We start from the raw sequence: 19,600 nt of genomic DNA on the forward strand, positions 1-19,600 counted from the left end.
CACTCCTTTTTACAAGGTAGCTTAAAAAGAACGACTCAAGTAGATAAATTATGTGCGCTTCCCCTGAACCTGTTGTCTTCCTCCCCAGATGGACGACAATAAGAGCATCCGCTACAAAGACCTCTACGCTCTGTTTGAGCAGATCTTGGAGAAGACCATGCGACAGGAGCAGAGGGACTGGAGAGAGTCTCCTGTCACAGTGTGGGTCAACACCTTTAAAGTGTTCCTGGATGAGTTCATGACTGAGTACAAGCCTCTGGACAGCACAATCAGTAGGGTAAAGACACGCACATGCCTCCAGGAAAATAGTATCTAGCTGATGTTTGAAATATTAAAATACATTTCACACTCGATTTTATTTTCACTTTGGGTTTTTCTGTTTCTGTTTTTGTTTTGACTACAGCAGGTACCTAAACCTGAGCGTAAAAAGACGAGGAAGAAGGACACGGATATTGTAAGTCTAACTTCATTCTCATCAAATCTAAGTAAAAGAAAAATTGCACATTTGTACTTTACTGTATGTAAAGGGACATGTGCAAGTGAACTCCAAATGAACGTGTCCTGCTCTCTGCAGGTGGAGGAGCATAACGGACACATCTTCAAGTCCACCCAGTACAGCATCCCCACATACTGTGAATACTGCTCATCACTCATCTGGATGATGGACCGTGCCTGTGTGTGCAAATGTAAGTATGCATGCAAAATATACCTTATCTTACCGGGAATACAGGACTCCATGAGAATCCCATATATATAATATATCATACATTAGTTCTAATTAAAAACGGGAAGGGTTATGTAACATGTTTTTCATTATATGACTAGGTAGAGGTACATTTTCTCTATTAAATGTTGCCAAAGTAATAATTGCTATTTTTCTTGACAGAAAACTAAGTAATTCAATTATTTATAATTTCTGAGGAAAAATTCCCGATATTCTCTGTTCCAAGATTTCTAAATGTCAAGGTTTATTATGCTGCATTTGCATATACAGTATTTAGCTATTAGTGTTACCTAAGCTCTTGAAACTCTTGATCGCTGTTGTTTTTACACTTTTCTGACAGTCTAATGTTAATATAATCAACAGATTTTACGAAAATTGCAACCTTAAAATATATATGATATTGAATTTGCAATATGTATTTATGTTTGTGCTCATTCTTGAAATTAACATGAGTAAAACAAATCTCTGACTGTCTCCTAAAAATATATTTTGGAAAAGTTTTTGTCTCTGAATTCTATCAAACAAGCTCTTGTTACCAAATTACCAAGTAATTGATGTCATGCATAGACTCACTCACTCACACATTATTCTGACTTATATAACTTTTCATGCCAAATCTTATAATCTTTTTCATCAATCTCTACCACACAGACATTCACTGAACCTGTTTACACAAACACCCCCCCCCACACACGCACACACGCACACACGCACACACGCACACGCACACACACACACACACACACACACACACACACACACACACACACACACACACACACACACACACACACACACACACACACACACACACCAGTCTGGCCTCTCAGAGCTAGCCCCACCCTCTCTCTCTTTCTCTCTCTCTCTCTCTCTCTGTCTCTCTCTCTGTCCTCGGCCATAATCAGATTGTTTTCAACTGGACTCATGGGGTCTGCAGCGCCGTCTCTCCAGAGATTTCCCCACACAGTTTGTCCTTTATTCCCACAGGATGTTTTCCTCACGCCAGCCAATGCTGCTTTGGTCTCTCAAGCGATAACGTTTTTTTTTCTTTTGTCCAAACTACTTTTGCTGAATTATGAGGAGGCACTGCCTTTCTGTGGATAATGGTAATGACCTGTTTGATTTCTCTGGTTGTGTTCATCCAGTGTGCCGGTACGCCTGCCACAGAAAGTGCTGCCAGAAGACGACCAACAAATGCAGCAAGAAGGTCAGTCGGCCATATTGTGCTCCTGCAAAACAATGTCCCATGACACTAATTGTTTTAATCCTGGTTTATGAACAGTAGATAGTGTTATTTCTGAAATAAAATAATCTTGCAATGACGAAAAAGACAAAAAAGACGAAAGCAATTTTTTAGATATTACCATTTATTTGGTTCCTTTTCAAATATAAATATGTGTGGTTGTCTGCGTGTGTTTACATGGCATGTCTATGTGTTTAACAGATTATGTTGTGTTTGTGTCTGTTAACAGTTTGATCCAGAGCTTTCCTCCAAACAGTTCAGAGTGGAGGTGTCTCGTCTGACTAATGACGAGAGGACGGTGCCCCTGGTAGTGGAGAAGCTTATCAACTACATCGAGATGCATGGCCTCTACACTGAAGGAATATACAGAAAATCTGGCTCCACCAACAAAATCAGGGAACTCAAGCAGGGACTCGACACAGGTGAGAACGTTTGGCTGGCCATTGGAGGGGAGCTCAACTGTTTAACTAATATATATCACCATGACACTTTCCCAGCAGATTACTTACATTAATGCAATTATTTTATTGTGATTAAAGTTTTTGAAATTGTTATTCTTAAATATACAGAAAATGTGATGTTATTTAATATGCATTTGCACAAATTGCATCAGTATTAATACAAATAAAAAACCTGAATTAAAGCAATTATAATGTCAAGTTAAAACACTGTTGGATAAAGCCAGGATAACAAATATGTTTACATTCTATTAATGTATTAGAACAAAAGATTTTGGGCAATTTTTGATAACAGCCGTTTAAAAGAATTATAAAAAATCTATTTCAGCCATATTTTTTTATAAAAAAAATTCTATATATTAGGCTATAATAATAATAATAATAATAATAATAATAATAACACTTGGGTTTTTTATAGGTTTTCTTAATGCTCAAAGACGCTTTACATAAAATAAAATGTATGGTTGATATATGGCTAAATATATCTGCCAAAATAGACCAAAATCTAAAAATTGACTAGCCTTTACTGTTTCGCCTTAAAGCTGAGACACATGAGATGAATAGGAACAAATGTCATTACTAACTACTGATAAAGTGTTGGTTTGCTATTTCTTCATTCTCCTTGTGACCACGCAGATGTAGACAGCATGAATCTGGACGAGTACAACATCCACGTCATCGCTAGTGTTTTCAAGCAGTGGCTGAGAGATCTGCCTAATCCTCTGATGACATTTGAGCTGTATGATGAGTTCATACGGATCATGGGTAAGGGATCGACGTCCAACTCCATTCTGTTTTGCAAGCCACCACACTGGAGATTCTGTCACAAGTACAATTTATGATTGTGAACAGCTGAAGATATATTTGTTTGCTGTAAAAGTTAATCATGATTTGTCTTTTGCCTCCAAAGTTTTGCAAGATAAAAAGGAATTGATCCGAGGAGTGTATTCAGTTATTGACCAGCTAAGCAGAACTCATCTAAACACTCTGGAACGCCTCATATTTCATCTCGTCAGGTAACAAACTGGTCTTATAGTAGGATTCATGCATTAAACTGCTTTATGTCCTCCCTGATGGCCTGTTATAATACTAAATTCATGCTTTTAGGGTCTCTTTACAAGAGGACACAAATCGGATGTCTGCTAACGCCTTGGCTATAGTTTTTGCTCCCTGCATCCTGCGCTGTCCTGACACCATCGATCCCATGCAGAGTGTCCAGGACATCGGCAAGACGACAGCGTAAGAATAAACCATCATGTCTATCAAATACCTTCTCTTGAATTGACCGAGACAGTAATTTACAAAGTTTGAAGCAGCAGTGGATCTTAAATGAATGTGTGTCATGTGGGAGCAATTAACAAAATCTATTCAAGTCTATCAAGATCCAATTTAGCAAGATTTATTCAGATGGCAGAAGTGCAATTTTGACAGATAATTGACGAATGATGATGCTCGACAAACAAACACTTTGAGACCAAAGTTAACTGAAGTGATTACCATTTTTCAGCATAACTGACATCATGAAAATAATATTTAAACAAAATGTTTTTTAAATTGGATTGTGTTGATGCTCAGTTCCTCGATAATGGTTGAGGAAATTCATGGGATTTCCTTTTTGTTTCCAACAATTTGAGAACTGCTGACCTGAGGCAAAATACAAGGCCTGTAGAGAGGCTATTGCTTCTAAATTACTTTAACACAACTACAATTTTCCGTTCTTCTCAAGTGGTTTTCTTTCCCTCCATAGGTGTGTCGAACTTATCATTTGTGAACAGATGAATAAGTACAGAGTTCGACTAAAGGACATCAACAGCCTGGAGTTTGCAGAGAATAAGGCCAAGTGCAGACTGACCCACATTCGCCGATCGATGGTAAACTCAGATAATATGACAAATATTACTAATCAAACTTTTATAAGATTCGCAGTTAATCATGGCTATATCTTACTGAACCATCCTAAACTCTCCTTCAGTGCTGTACATTTCCTGATTTCCTCCTTTTGTAAGATTTGTTTCTCCTCTCCTGATCCTCCTCCCTTAACGTGTCCTTTCCTTTACCCAGAAACCCGTACTAATAGCTGTTAGATTTATGAGCATAATGCGCACTATGGTATGTATACAGTCCCCAAGTCATCATCCAGTGGTGATGTTGTTGTGGTGCCAATCACTGCATAGTCCCATGGCTTGAAATATGAACATCTTAATGTCTTCTCCATCCCTTAAGCATGACTCATTATGTCTCTGCTTCTGTATTTTCTAGCATTGTCTTGTGGAATGAAGTCAGCCGATAATGCAATCATATAATCACTTCTTATTAGATTTACATCGGATTATGGAACACATAAATCAAACATCTTTCTACATAATGTATTACTTGAAATAATATATGCAAATACTGCATAAAGAGCTTATATAGATCTCTTTCTTTTTCATAATGAATATAGAATGATAAATTGGATACTGGATACATTGTGGACAGAAATGTCAAAATGAAATGTCATAGTTCATTTCCTGTGCAAGTACTTAATAATAGTTATATTGTGAGTATTAGCTTCACTTCAAAGAACCGAGAAGGATTCCTTCAGACCTTGATACTGCACATTGAAACCAGAACAACAATGACCTTTCAGAACCTCGCATTACTGATTCTTCTTTCTTTTGCTTTTCACATTTCTGAGCAGACAATTGCAGCTAAAACGGTAAAGTGTGTGTGTGTATCACTGTGCATCTACCTTGTTGTTTGATCATCTTCTAGTGCTGCTCTGCTGATTATTTCATTTGGTTTAGTCATTGCATGTGCTTGTGAGTAGCTGCGTGCTAAAAGTTGTGTAATGTGCTGTGTATGACTGCATAACTGTTATCATTCATTTCTTTCTGAACCACAAATGTAATATTCACATTAGTACATCTGCCCTTGTTTTGTTTCTCAGGGAAAAAGCCATGTACAGCGAATAAGCTACCACACACCCTCGCCTCCAGTTAGTCCGCGGCTGCCATCTGTGGTGGAGCCTGTGATAGAGGAGAGTGGCTGTGAAGAGGGAGAGGACTCTTTAACCGAAATCTCCGAGCATCAGCAGTCAGCCATGCAGCAGGAAGAGAGAGTATTGACAGAGCAAATCGAAAACCTGCAGAAAGAGAAGTAAACACAGCAACTGCACTTAAAATGTCCTGAAAATGTTGTAACTCCGGATAATGAGACCCTGTGAAGAGTCTGTCACAATAGTAAAAACATTAAATATTTGAATTCAGTCAAATAAAATGTTAAATATGCATGATGTGTTAGAACTATTATGTATTTCACGATGTGTGTTCAGCTAATTTGTTAATCTGGATATATTTTCTTCTGCAGAGTGGAGTTGACTTTTGAGATGCTGTCTCTGGAGCCACGAGCCTCAGATGATGAGACCCTGGAGTCGGAGGCTTCTATTGGTACAGCCGACAGCTCGGAAAACCTCAATGTGGACTCTGAGGGAACCTTCTCGGATTTCTCTGGTATGGCACTATGCACAAAATCTAAATTCATTTTTCAGTTTACTATTTGTATGCTTCCGTGCATGCAACAGCAATGGCCAAATAAAAAAATCAATAATTTTATTTGAAATGATTCGATTTTGGTGGACTATGGTAAAAGTCACCTTGGCCTGATTAAACACATATTTGGCCATAACTAAAGAATGAATAACCTAAAAATTATGAAACTGTCATACAAATAGGATACAAATATGACCAGATCAGACATGGACGTAGACTGCAACTTGACTGGTCGGTTGAGGCATACAACTGTAAAGCCGTAATTCTAGTTTTTATGTGCAACTGGAGAAAAAATATTTTTCACATAAACGTTGTCTTTGCATTTCATTGCAGAGAAAGGTCCAGTGTTGACTTCCCCCTGGCCTCGGAGGTCTGACATGACGAGCCCCCGCCGGCGTGCTCTCCGCAGGCAGCCAGAGTCCCTGGACTCTGTTGACTCCAGTGTTTCCTCCTACTCTTCCTCATCACATTACCAACCTTCGTCCTCGTCCTCTTCTGCCACCAGCCGGCGCTTTCGTTTCCACTCCAAGTCTCCCTCTGCAGGCTCAGGTCCGGAACGGGCTCAGGCTCAGAATACATCTCAAGCCTCTCGATCCGACTGCTTAGACATCAACTCTACAGGAGATCAGGAAGGACATAGCGAAAGGCCCCAGTTTACCAGCCGAGGCACATTCAACCCAGAGAGGGGCAAACAGAAACTTAGAGGGGCCAAGCCTTCTTCCCTGAGGCACTCCAGAGGAGGCAGTGGCCATAGCAGGGACCCTCCAGACATACCACAGCAGCTTGTGTTGTATGGCAATAATGAATTTATGGTATGAAGGTCACTGCGACACCAAAGCACTCCCTTTCCAACTCCCTGGCAAGCGTTTACATTCTCAGTGGGAGGTAACGTAATGGCAACTGATTTCCAATCTTCAAAGCACTCTTGCTTCGCTTTTCCTGAAGTCCGCGATGAAGTGTCCTCAAGCGCCGTGTACAGTGTTTCCATGTTTGAACTGCCACCCATGCTCTCACAGTGCCTTGGCAGCTCTTTACTCGGCGCCAAGAGGAGATGCACTGAGAAGAAGGACAGAGAAAAGGGAACGTTGAATATGCAGGAGACCACTCAGCATTAGGGAATGTTACAGAGCCTGGAAAACGGAAGATAAATGAGAAGAAATCCGGCAACATCAGGCGTCACAGATGTTACAGTGAACTTAAAGCTCACAATAATTAGCTGCTTTATGAGTTTACAGTTCATAACAATCAGTGTAAGCAGCAGTTACTCTGTTACTACAAATTCATTTTTTCTTTATTTAATACATTTTAATGTCACAGACATTCTTTATAGCATATAATATACAGGTAAAAATACTGTACAAAGCCGGGACACCAGCCTCTGCTGGGTAGTTGAAGTTAAATATTTATCTTTTTATTTTAAAAATTGTTTTGAGTGTCTTGGAAAGAGATGTACGGATTTGGGCAAAGGATGATTTGTGTCTGTGTGTTCGCGTGTGTGTGTGCGGCAGAGCGAGAAAGCATGATTGTATGTATGTGTGTGAAAGAGAAAAAACACTTCATGTGTTTTGAGTTTGTGCTGCTTTTTTCCCCCTTACAAGGGAAATACCGCCATCAAAGGGACCAATCAGCTGGTGCGTATTCCAGCCAAAGGGGATCCCAGCTCTGTAAAGAATGTCGGATGTGTATAAAATCCCTGCATTCACTGCTTAACAGCCATACAACAATTGTAATTGTACAGTACAGTTCATATGTACAGTATAGTGGACAAATGCCATTCTATTCTTGAAACCTATTGTTTCCCATCCACTCCCAAACCCATCCCCTGTCTCTAAAGTGTTTGCTCAATAGCAACCAAGAAAAAACATAAAATCAGTATGTCTCTTGTCTTTATTATTGAGAATGTTTTCTATTCTGCCTATTTGCACTTTGCAGAAGACATATTTTTAAAAACACAGCAGACGTTATGTAGGTGAAGCTACATTCCATTATGAGGTCAATGGAATGTAGCCACAATTATTGATAACTGTGCTTTTCCTATTTTTACATATTAAAACATCTTCCGTAACAAGAGACACCAAAATACCTAAAAGGGGTCCTGTAATATTCATTTTCAGGTTCATACTTTTGTTTTGTGTTTCCGCTACAGTCGAACATTTAAATGCTTTAATGTTCAAATATCACTTTATTTTTCCAATGTCTGACTTTTGGAATATTCCCCCTGTCTAAAACCCTCCGCTTTAACAACTGTCTATTTTAGCACCCCTCCCAAAAAAAGGCTAGTTTGCTACACCCAAATGTACTGTATGTGCACAAGCTCTGAAGAAGTGAGTTTGTCATGATATATCCCCTTCAACTTATCAAGGTAGTACCACAGATTTGGGAGAAGTTTACTGGTTTGTTACAATGATACACAATTATTATTCCATCCATCTTCTCCCGCTTATCCGTGGTCGGGTCGCGGAGGTAGCAGTTCCAGCAGAGAGCCCCAAACTTTCTTTTCCCTGGCCACATCAACCAGCTCTGACTGGGGGATCCCAAGGAGGCGCCCAGGTGGCATCCTTACTAGGTGCCCGAACCACCTTTATGATATAATTACACATTTTATTTGTATAGCACTTTTAAAACAACGTCATCTCAAGGTGCTTCACAAGTCAGTGAGAAAAAAAGTGATCTAAGAAACATTAAAGGTATGGGGACAGAGGGATCTCTGCAAGTTGCATTGTTTAAGTGATACCATGTATGCTTTCATGGAAGAAATATCAAATTATTTGTCTTTATAGATATATAAAACACCTGTGTTTTGAATAAGTAAACACAATAATAGGTTGACATGGAATGTTCTGTATTTCAGTCTCATTGCACCTCTAACTGCACAGTTGAGTTCTTAAGAGGCTGTTACGTTCCCTCCAAGTCTAGGAGTACCAAAACACAAGGATGACCAAGCACGACAAAAAAGAGAGCGAAAATCTCTGAAGCCATACGCAGGTCTTTTAATTAACAAAAAGAAAAAGGGCTCACCAGCCAACTTGCAAAACAAATCTAGATACAAAAATATATACTGGAGACATGGACACCACGCTGTACACATCCAGCCAGGGGAGAAGGAGAGAGCGACTGCGACCCTCCTCATGTCCTATATGGAGGCCCTGATTGGAGAATTAGGAGCACCTGGGGAGAAGCTGCACCTGGGGAATTAGAGGGAGAGAGAGAAAGACACACCCACACCCGCACTACGGCACGTAACACCCCCCCCCCCATAAAACCAAACAAGTGTTTGGCCAAAGTTACCACATTACATAGTTCACAAGCCTACTTTTGAATGCTTGGAAGCCGCCACCTGCTGCTTCCAAGCCACGCACTCCGCCACTAAATGACCAGGGTCAAGACAAGAGAAACACAATCTCTTAGTGTCGGGACCTGGGAGAGCAACAGAATGAGCATGTGTGACACGTCTGTTACGAGCCCTACAGTGAGGATACACTTTACCCACTTTTTACTATATCATTACCCATTATGACATCCACACCGTCGACAGGAAATTTGGGGAGCACAGCAACTGGAAAGAAACCAGTAGCCAATTGAGACTGGACATGGACATTGTGAAGATGTGCGGGCACAAAACAAACAACAAAAATTTCAATACCTCTCACCACCATCTTCGCATCACAGCCAGAGTCAGCACTCAGGGGCAGGGCACTGGCAAGGATGAATGACTTTGAGCCACCACTGTCTCGCAACACCGTGACCTGCCGCTGGTCCTCCACCTTTCCTGACAGAGAGACAAAGGCAGTAGAGATGAACGGTTTCAAACACTCATCAGGCCGTTTGTTAACAGTGGCCCGTCCACTAGGACACACTGCTGTAACCAATCCCACCCCTTCTGGGTGCTTGCCATCCGCTGTCTGCTTTCTCTTCCAAGCTGCACAGTCTGCTATCCCATGACCTGGGTCACAACAAAAAAAACAAGCTCTGTCTATCTTGGGATCCAACACTGGAACACTGGCACAGGGAACATAATTGTCAGGAGCTCTACGATAAGTGTCCCGCTGAGGAGGATCACGCTGAAAAAAAACGCTCTTATGTATCAGTGCAAACTCGTCTGCCAGAGTGGCAGCCTGCTGAAGGGTAGTTACTTTCTGCTCATTCAGATAGACTACCGTACGCTCCGGTACACAGTTTTTAAACTCCTCCAACATCACCAACTCACACACTGAAGTAATGTCATCAGCTTTACAAGCTCTACACCACCTGTCAAAGAGGACTTTCTTCTCCCTCGCGAAGTCCACATACGTTTGGCCAGGAGTTTTCTCCAGGCCGCGAAAACGCTGCCTGTAGGCCTCAGGCACCAGCTCATATGCCCTGAGAACCGCACCTTTAACATTCTCATAAACCAAACTGTCCTCGACAAAAAGAGAAGAGCAGGCCCCCTGAGCCTTGCCGACTAGCTTGCACTGTACAAGTATGGCCCACACATCTTCTGGCCAGCGCAGAGCAGCAGCAATGCACTCAAATGCATCAAAATAGGTTTCCACTTCTGATTCACGAAACACAGGGACCAAAGAAATATGCCTACTCACGTCAAAGGTGGCAGCAGGACCAGAGTGTGCAACAGCAGGATCACCCACCCCAGCTGCCTGAATCTCTAATTGACGCATCCGGATAGCAGTGTTTGCCTCCAACTCCCTGATCTCCAGCTCCCTCCTGAGCTGAAATCCCTATCTCGCTCCTCCCTCTCACACTGGAGACGAGCCATACGCACTTTTACCTTAGCATCTAATTTAGACCCCGTAGGTGAGGATCCTTCCGAAAACGAGTCGAATTGAGGTATGGTGAAAATTCTTGCCTGTTCCGAAGCACTCTTAATACCAGGAGTAACACCAATGCGGCCTCCATCATAAGACTCTGCTGCTACAGCCCCGGCCACCGTGCCAGGAGATTCCACCAAAGTAGGCAAACTCAAAACCCCCTGTTCAACTAGTCCAGTTAGCACAGTAGCCTTGAGTTAACTTTTAACAAGAGCAGTGGAAACAAATGTGATAATGTTCAGCAACTAACCGCAAATCAACCTTCCTACACAAGTCTAGTTGACCCACAGTAGGACTGGCCACAAACTGCTCCAAAACAAGCGCCATCCTTATCAACGGCTACTTATAAAAAAAGAATTTCCCCAGATCCTGCCTACCAAACTCACCTAACTATCTTCTGGAGCGTGCCGGGCTCGAGGTGATTTAGAAAAAGGCAAACATCAGCGGCCGAAACCCTGAATCGCCTGCCCCCAACAGGGAATAAATCCCCACCCAGGATTACCCCGAAAATAAAAAAGGAAAAGTAATAAATGAGTGCCTGAAGGAAGGACTGATTCAGCCCAGCTAGACACTCCCCTCTCTAAACTGAGGAAGCTGTTCAACAGTAAATAATTTAGCCAATGCTACACTTATATACACCACTACTACCACCAACAACAATCATCAACACCACACAACAAACATATACTCACTCCTTGTCTCAAAGAATGGACGAGCCCCCATTTGTTACGTTCCCTCCAAGTCTAGGGGTACCAAGGGGAGTAACAAAACACAAGGATTACCAAGCACGACAAAAAAAGAGAGAAAAACTGATCTCTGAAGCCATACGCAGGTCTTTTAATTAACAATAAGAAAAAGGGCTCACCAGCCAACTTGCAAAACAAATCTAGATACAAAAATATATACTGGAGACATGGACACCACGCTGTACACATCCAGCCAGGGGAGAAGGAGAGAGCGACCTTCTTCTTCTTCTTCTTTTCTTTAATGGCGAATCGCTTCCACTTGGAGCATATATCGCCACCTACTGTTGAGTTATTAAATGTTCATATTAAATCTTTGTCCTCAGACCAGTGCCTTTAAGGAATTTGAAGATCAGCTTGTTTGCTTCATTTCTTGATTTACTTTCATATATTGACTTGAAATCCATTTCCTTGATGTTGAGTTGTTCCAGTGCAATTTTCAGAATGAATCTTTGTCTGTTATAATCCGGGCAGCTAAAAAATACATGATGTATTGTCTCTGGTTGTTGGCAACCATCACAATTGCCATTTGGATGTTTTCCAATCAGATGCAGTGATGAGTTTAGTCCAGAGTGTCCCAATTGTATCCTGCTGTTAATGCTCTGTTCTCTTCTACTACTCCCCCAAGTGCTTCCTGTTCCTACTTCCCTTTGTATCTGATATAAATGTCTTCCTTTGGTGTTACTGTCCCATAGTTTTTGCCATTGTTGCTTGATAACCACTTTTGTAAAAGATTTGACTTCTGCTCTACTGATGGGTACCATAATATCAATCTGGTTTGCTTTCAAACCACATTTTGCCAGTTGATCCACTACTTCATTCCCTCTAAATACCCACATGCGCTGGAACCCACACAAATTGAACAACAATTCCCAGATGAACTAACCTAAACATGATTTGTAAAATTTCATGTAAAATATCCTGACGACATTCTGAAGAGAAGTTGTTTATACTCTCCAGAGCTGCACTGGAGTCAGAGCAAATGACCACTCGTATTGGCTGTATTTCCTCTACCCACTGAAGTGCTAGAGAGATAGCCATCATCTCTACTGTACAGGACTGTCTCAGAAAATTAGAATATTGTGATAAAGTTCTTTATTTTCTGTAATGCAATTTAAAAAAAAAAAAAAAATGTCATACATTCTGGATTCATTACAAATCAACTGAAATATTGCAGATTATGGCATACAGCTTAAGAAAACTCAAAAATCCTATCTCAAAAAATTAGAATAGTTCCTCAGACCAAGTAAAAAAAAAAGATTTATAACAGCAAAACACAATCAAACATTTGAAAATGTCCATTAATGCACTCAGTACTTGGTTGGGAATCCTTTTGCACGGATTACTGCATCAATGCGGCGTGGCATGGAGGCAATCAGCCTGTGGCATTGCTGAGGTGTTATGGATGCCCAGGATGCTTCAATAGCGGCCTTTAGCTCATTAGCATTGTTGGGTCTGGTGTCTTTCAGCTTCTTCTTCACAATACCCCACATATTCTCTATGGGGTTCAGGTCAGGGGAATTTGCAGGCCAATCGAGGACAGTAATGCCATGGTCAGTACACCAGTTACTGGTGGTTTTGGCACTGTGGGCAGGTGCCAGATCATGCTGGAAAATGAATTCCTCATCTCCATAGAGCTTTTCAGCAGACGGAAGCATGTAGTGCTCTAAAATCTCTTGGTACACAGCTGCATTTACTCTGGGCTTGATGAAACACAGTGGACCAACACCAGCAGCTGACATGGCTCCCCAAACCATCGCTGACTGTGGGAACTTCACACTGGATTTCAAGCAACTTGGATTTTGCTCCTCTCCAGCCTTTCTCCAGACTCTGGCGCCTTGACTTCCAAATGAAATACAAAACTTGCTTTTGTCTGAAAAGAGGACTTTGGACCACTGTGCAACTGTCCAGTGCTTCTTTTCCTTAGCCCAAGTCAGACGCCTCTTCCGTTGTCTTGAGTTCAGAAGTGGCTTGACCATGGGAATACGGCTATTGTAGCCCATTTCCCGGACACGTCTGTGAACAGTGACTTTTGATACCTGGACTCCAGCTTCAGTCCACTGTCTTTGAAGCTCCCCCAAATTCTGGAAGCGACTCTTCTTCACAATGCTGTTAAGGCTGCGGTCATCTCTCTTGGTTGTGCAGCGTTTCCTGCCACATTTCCCCCTTCCAACAGACTTTTTGTGGATGTGCTTTGAAACTGCACTCTGTGAACAGCTTGCTCTTTGAGAAATTTCTTTTTGTGTCTTACCCTCCTGATGGAGGGTGTCAATGACGGTCCTCTGGACAGCAGTCAGCTCAGCAGTCTTCCCCATACTTGTGATTTAGTTTACTGAACCAAGCTGAGTGTTTTTCAAGGCTCAGGAAACCCTTGCAGGTGTTTCGAGTTAATTAGACGATTCAAGTGATTCGTTGAACACCCTACTAGTATACTTTTTCATGATATTCTAATATTTAGAGATAGGATATTTGAGTTTTCTTAAGCTGTATGCCATAATCAGCAATATTAAAATAATAAAAGGCTTGCAATATTTCAGTTGATTTGTAATGAATCCAGAATGTATGACTTTTTTTTTTTTTTTTTTTTTTTTTTTTTTTAAATTGCATTACAGAAAATAAAGAACTTTATCACAATATTCTAATTTTCTGAGACAGTCCTGTATATACTGCAATGTGATCACTTGTACGCTTTCCCACTTTGACTTTTAACTCAGTAATCCATCAGTAAATATTTTTATAAAGTGCCCATATTGTTCATGTAGAACAGTGTTCACATAAGCCTGTACATTGATTTTGTTCTTCATTGAATGTAACCGTTTCAATAATGATAAATCTACTATAGGTTGAGGTAGCAACCATGGTGGAACAGCTGATAACAACACCGTCGGACTAATATTCCATTCTTTAACTTTGAATTCCTTACATATTTCCGAAACACAAACACAAAAACTCTCTTTTTATTTTGTTACTTTCCCAACTTGTTTGTACAGTTTGTTTAGTAGGGTGAGTATCTTTATGGCCCTGTAGATTTGCCCAGTTATTAACAATTAACTGCTTTCTCCTCAAAGAAATTGGTACTTCTCCGACCTCTACCTGAATTGCTGACACTGGTATAGATCTTACTGCCCCACAGCATATCCTTAGTGCTTGTGCCTGGACTCTATCTAAATTTTGAAGAGAAGAATATGCAGCTGAACCATCCACTATTAGTCCGTATTCTATGGCTGATCTAATTAAGGCTGTGTATACGTTCCTCAAAGCAGCTTTATCAGCCCCCCACTTAGTGCCTGCCAAGCACCTCATAACATTTAAAACCCTTTTACATTTATCTACGACTTTATCAATGTGAGTACTCCATGTGACTGTCGTCCAACCATATTCCCAGGAATTTAAATGTCTTCACTTTCTTTAGATCTTGTCCATAAAGTTTTAACCTAACCTCCTCACCTATCCTTTTCCTCGTAAAAAATAAAGTTTCAGTTTTTTCCACCGACAATCTAAACCCCCATGTCAGAGAACAGCTTTCAATTTCCGTAATGGCTTCCTGAATCTTAGCTACAATATATTTTACCTTTCTGCCCCTTTTCCAAATAGCTCCATCATCTGCAAAAAGTGACTTACCAATATCAGATCCTACTTGTGTATATATCATTGATCATGATAGAAAATAAAAGAGGACTGATGACACTCCCCTGCGGGGTTTCATTTTCAACTTCATTCCTTCGAGAATATGACTTGCCAACTCGGACTCTGATGGCAAGGCCAAACAAAAAATCCATAATCCAATTATATACATTACCTCCCAGACCCATAATGTCCAGTTTTATTAATAATCCTTCCACATCATATCGTAAGCTTTTTCCACATCAAAGAATACAGCTACAACACACTCCTTATTCGCTTGGGCTTTCCTGACTTCAGACACAGCAGTGGATCTAAAGTACTCCGCCCTCTTCTAAACCCACTCTGATAAGGAGTCATTAGTTCATTTCTCAATGTAGTATGTCAGCCTTTCTGTTATCATTCTTTCCATAACTTTACACAAGTGCGATGTCAGAGCTATAGGTCTATAACTGCCTGGACTGGTTGGATCTTTCCCAGGTTTCCTAATAGGAATAATGACTGACTCTTTCCATATTATTGGCAGCTTCCCTTTCTCCCAAATCTTATTGTACATCTCCAGCAGCTTTCCTAAGGCAAAATCACTTAATTTGGTCAACATTATATAACATACATTATCTTTCCCAGGAGCAGTCATTTTACACTTACTTAATGCTCTTCTCAACTCTTGAATAGAAAAAGGTATATTTACAACACTCTGCGACGAATGTCTTTCTTCATATACATTAGGATGCTCATCTAACACTTCCTGCATCCTGATCTTACCTTCTTCTGTCAAATTTTCCAAAGAATGAACTTTGACCATTTTTAGCTAGAATTTCTGCCTTCTCCAAAGCACCAGTGGGAACTTCCCCTCCAATCTCTAACACTGGCAGGTTACTCTGCTGTCTTATTCCCCTCATCTTCTTAATCATTCCCCATACTTTATCTAATGGCGCAGTTCTCCCAATACTTGAACAGAATCCTCTCCAACACTCCCTTTTTGCTCTTTTAACAATGTTCCTTACCTGAGCCTTTTTATATTCTAATAAATTATGTAATGAATGTGTCTTTCTTAACTTTCCAAACAGCCTGATTTCGTTTCGGATTGCATCATTACATTCTTTGTTCCACCACGGTACCATCTTAACACATTTACTAAATTTACCAGTTTTATTCCCAATAGTTTGATTAGCGCTTTTAATTATATTTGAAGTAAATTGCTCATTTATTTCATCAATACTTCCTGCCATATCAATCTGATCAAATTTATTATCGCACAATTTAGCAAACATCTCCCAATTTGCTTTAGAAAAAGTCCATCTCATGATACCGTCTAGCTCAACCACATGATTTATATCAAACTTGATTATAATCGGAAGATGATCACTCCCAATACTGTTATTTGCCAATACTTCCCAACTGCTACCAGAAGCTAATTCACTTGTTACAAGAGTTGGGTCGATCGCAGACTCTGTTCCATCTCTAAAATTGATCCTTGTACCTTGCCCATTATTTAAACAAACTAATTCCTTTGCCTCCATTAAGTCCTCCACCACCTGTCCGTTGTAATCTGTTGATCTCCCTCCCCACATTGTATTATGTGCATTAAAATCACCACACCATATTATTTCATTTCCTTGGCAAAGACTGTCTAATTCCTCTATTTTGAGTTTATTACATGGATTATAAAAATTCAGGACACTAATTTTCCTTTTATTAATCCAAACTTCTACACCCACTATTTCTAAATCATGACTGTTCTTAAATGTTAGCCTACTATAAGACATGACTTCTCTGATAAAGATTGCACATCCCCCTCCCTGGCCATCATTTCTATCTTGTCTTATAGCAGTATATCCCCCAATTATGAAGTCCAAATTAGTCTTCAGCCATGTTTCTTGAATACAAATAACATCTGGTTTTTCTTTTAACTGATATATATAAGTCTTGAATTCTTGTCCATTTGCAATAAGGCTTCTAGCATTCCATTGCAGAATGAGAAAAAACATTAATCTATTCATTAATCTGTGAATCATCATTATTGGTGGCTAGCATATCATATATCATTTCAACGGTTATATCCTTTATCCCCAAAAATTCACCTGCTGCTTCCACTATTGTTTTCAGTCTTGACCTCTTTTTTGTTTGTTGTAATGCAACATTCACCACTTTTCCAATAAAGGCCACAAATTTGTACTTATTAACAATCAATGCATCCTCTCCTATCACACACTTATGTGAACACTTTGTGGATCTTTCCTTTGTCTGTGGGAGTTTGGGAAAATCTTTTGAAGGGAACATACTTGCTGCTACTTGGGATTTCCTAGCTATGTTTAGTGAAACCTTTTCTGTTGCTTCAGCATGAGACTTTATTTTGAACTTTGTATCTCTGCACCTCCTTGGCCTTTTTCTGCACTTCGCAGCCCTGATATGCAGCACTATGTTCCCCACCACAGTTACAACATTTCACCTTAGCACCTGCAGTACAACTACCATATTCATGTTCCCCCACACATGTTGGACACCTGGGCTTAGTTGCTTTGCACTTGTCTGCCACATGCCCAAACCTTTGGCACTTAAAGCACCGTAGAGGTTTAGGGATGAATTCTCTAACTGGGAAGCTCATGCAACCGATCATTATCTTCTGTTGTATTGTTTCTTCAAACTGAAGAAGAACAGACAAACTATCCACTATCTTACCCTGATAGTAGGAAGACGCTTAACTACAGACACTTTTCCCCCTTTAATTTCTTTCTTGAGTTCTTCTAAGCCGATTTCTATGGGAACTCCACTGATAACTCCAAGTATTTTCCGATTTGCTCCAGGAACATGGCATTTAATTCGAACTTCATTCAGGGTCTTCATTTTCAGTAACTTTTCCTGTTGTTTTGCATTCATCAATTCAAACAACATCCGTCCTTTGCTCAGAAATCTTGCTTGCTTTATCGATCCAATTTCTTTGTGAATCGCTTTAGTCAAGGCCACTGGATGTAGCTTCGCTGCAGATTGCTCAACAAACTGCACGATCACTTTCCAATCCTTTTCTTTACTTTCTTCAATTCATTCTGCGAATCAGATTCACTAAGACTGTCACTTGACATGTCTATCTTCTTTCTTGAAGACTTTTTCCTTACTTCATTCCACCCTCCTTCTCCTTCAGATGCACTTTCCATATCCTCCTCTCCAGGACTCAAAGACACCATTCCACCAGCTGCTCTCAATCTCGCACTCACGTCAACGTTCACTCCAATCTCCGTCTACTATCGCAATGTCCACCTAGCAGTAGCCCCAGCTAAAAACGAGCAGAGAGCGACTGCAACCCTCCTCATGTACTATATGGAGGCCCTGATTGGAGAATTAGGAGCACCTGGGGAGAGGCTGCACCTGGGGACAATCAGGCTGCACCTGGGGAATCAGAGGGAGAGAGAGAAAGACACACACACACACCCACACAAACACTACGGCACGTAACAGGGGCATATTATAATTGTTTTTGGTCAATGAAAAAGCAAATAACACAAACATTTAGTCTTCATCCTGGCAATACAGTATACCCGTTCAGTGCTCCTGTCCTCCAAAGTATTTTAACTGTTCAATTTAGAAAAACAGCAGTTAGTCCGGATCATATATTGTTCATTTTAACATCTCAAAAATGACTATTAGGGCCTAGTTTTCCCTTCGGTGTAATCAGAAATTGGCTTTGCAATTACAAACCTATATTAAACTGCTCCTGGGAAACATCTATTGAAACTCTGCATACCTCATGTGTGGTTTTAGGATTGCAGATTTAGTTTTCTTTCACATTCTGCAAAGCCCATGTGTTTCTTTGCCTTCAGATATAAAAGCAATACATATGAATACAAGCCATAAGGAGGCATTTTCAACAGATAAAACGTCAAAGAACATGAAGTGTAATGCAACAATGTTAATCATGGTAAAGGTTATTGTTTTAGTTTTACTTATACTTTGAAATAATACTCTGTGCAGCAGTTTTAAGTTGATTGCATCCATGAGTATGATACTTATGTATGATATGTTTGTCATCTGTGATGTCTAAACATGTATTTACAGACAAACAAGGATAATAGTAGAATACAACTTTGAACATTAGCACCACAATTAGCACCACAATTAAAATGTTGAGGTATTTGTAGTTTAATTAAGTATTTAATTTATATTGTACTTTTACTACATTTATTTTAAAGTTTTAGTTTATCGCAGGCGAGGAGCAGCAATATATGAAAAAAAGAATTTTTTATAAAATATCATTATGAGAAACCCAGAAATACAGTAATTAAAATTACCTTCACCAGCTGTAGATTAAAATGCAGCAATGTGTCATCTGATTCTGAAATGGACCATTCTGTATAATAGGTTGTTGGTACTATATAATATAATGTATACAGTATGTGGTACTTTTGTTTGCAACAGAATATTTCTACCCTTGTATTGCTACTTTTACTTAAGTAAAATATCTGAGTAGCCTACTCCTTC

General features: G+C 40.2%; 2 protein-coding genes across 18 annotated transcripts in view; one reads left to right on the top strand and one right to left on the bottom strand.

Moving 5' to 3' along the window:
- myo9aa (myosin IXAa) overlaps positions 1-7,827 on the top strand; it is a 115,148-nt gene extending 107,321 nt beyond the window's left edge. For 6 of the 14 annotated variants that reach the window (XM_079664379.1, XM_079664380.1, XM_079664392.1 and 3 more), the window contains 14 exons: positions 89-277; positions 404-454; positions 575-686; positions 1,870-1,931; positions 2,197-2,389; positions 3,062-3,190; positions 3,336-3,441; positions 3,533-3,664; positions 4,173-4,296; positions 4,487-4,534; positions 5,106-5,123; positions 5,355-5,563; positions 5,774-5,916; positions 6,289-7,827. In XM_079664379.1, coding sequence (XP_079520505.1) covers positions 89-277; positions 404-454; positions 575-686; positions 1,870-1,931; positions 2,197-2,389; positions 3,062-3,190; positions 3,336-3,441; positions 3,533-3,664; positions 4,173-4,296; positions 4,487-4,534; positions 5,106-5,123; positions 5,355-5,563; positions 5,774-5,916; positions 6,289-6,773 — 2,001 coding nt within the window. In that variant the 3' untranslated portion in view covers positions 6,774-7,827. The remainder of the gene's footprint in view (positions 1-88; positions 278-403; positions 455-574; positions 687-1,869; positions 1,932-2,196; positions 2,390-3,061; positions 3,191-3,335; positions 3,442-3,532; positions 3,665-4,172; positions 4,297-4,486; positions 4,535-5,105; positions 5,124-5,354; positions 5,564-5,773; positions 5,917-6,288) is intronic. The other 8 variants (XM_079664386.1, XM_079664383.1, XM_079664384.1 and 5 more) reach the window with 4 other exon arrangements.
- A 1,098-nt stretch (positions 7,828-8,925) lies between these two features.
- LOC307028968 (uncharacterized protein) lies at positions 8,926-12,551 on the bottom strand. 4 transcript variants are annotated; one of them, XR_013805183.1, is made up of 3 exons: positions 11,626-12,551; positions 11,453-11,503; positions 8,926-9,724 (listed from the first exon to the last, which is right to left on the bottom strand). XR_013805183.1 is itself a non-coding variant. In XM_079664415.1 (2 exons), exons 1-2 carry the CDS (start codon positions 10,608-10,610, stop codon positions 9,438-9,440), a joined length of 1,086 nt encoding a protein of 361 aa, XP_079520541.1. In that variant the 5' UTR covers positions 10,611-12,536; the 3' UTR covers positions 8,926-9,437. The 4 variants fall into 4 exon arrangements, 2 of the variants coding, with proteins under 2 accessions (XP_079520541.1, XP_079520540.1); XR_013805184.1 differs by having other exon boundaries at positions 8,926-9,719; positions 11,453-12,551; XM_079664415.1 differs by having other exon boundaries at positions 8,926-9,511; positions 9,599-12,536.
- Between the last annotated feature and the right edge of the window lie 7,049 nt (positions 12,552-19,600).

The sequence above is a fragment of the Notothenia rossii genome (genome assembly GCF_949606895.1).
Source record: "Notothenia rossii genome assembly, chromosome: 2".
Taxonomy (NCBI): domain Eukaryota; kingdom Metazoa; phylum Chordata; class Actinopteri; order Perciformes; family Nototheniidae; genus Notothenia; species Notothenia rossii.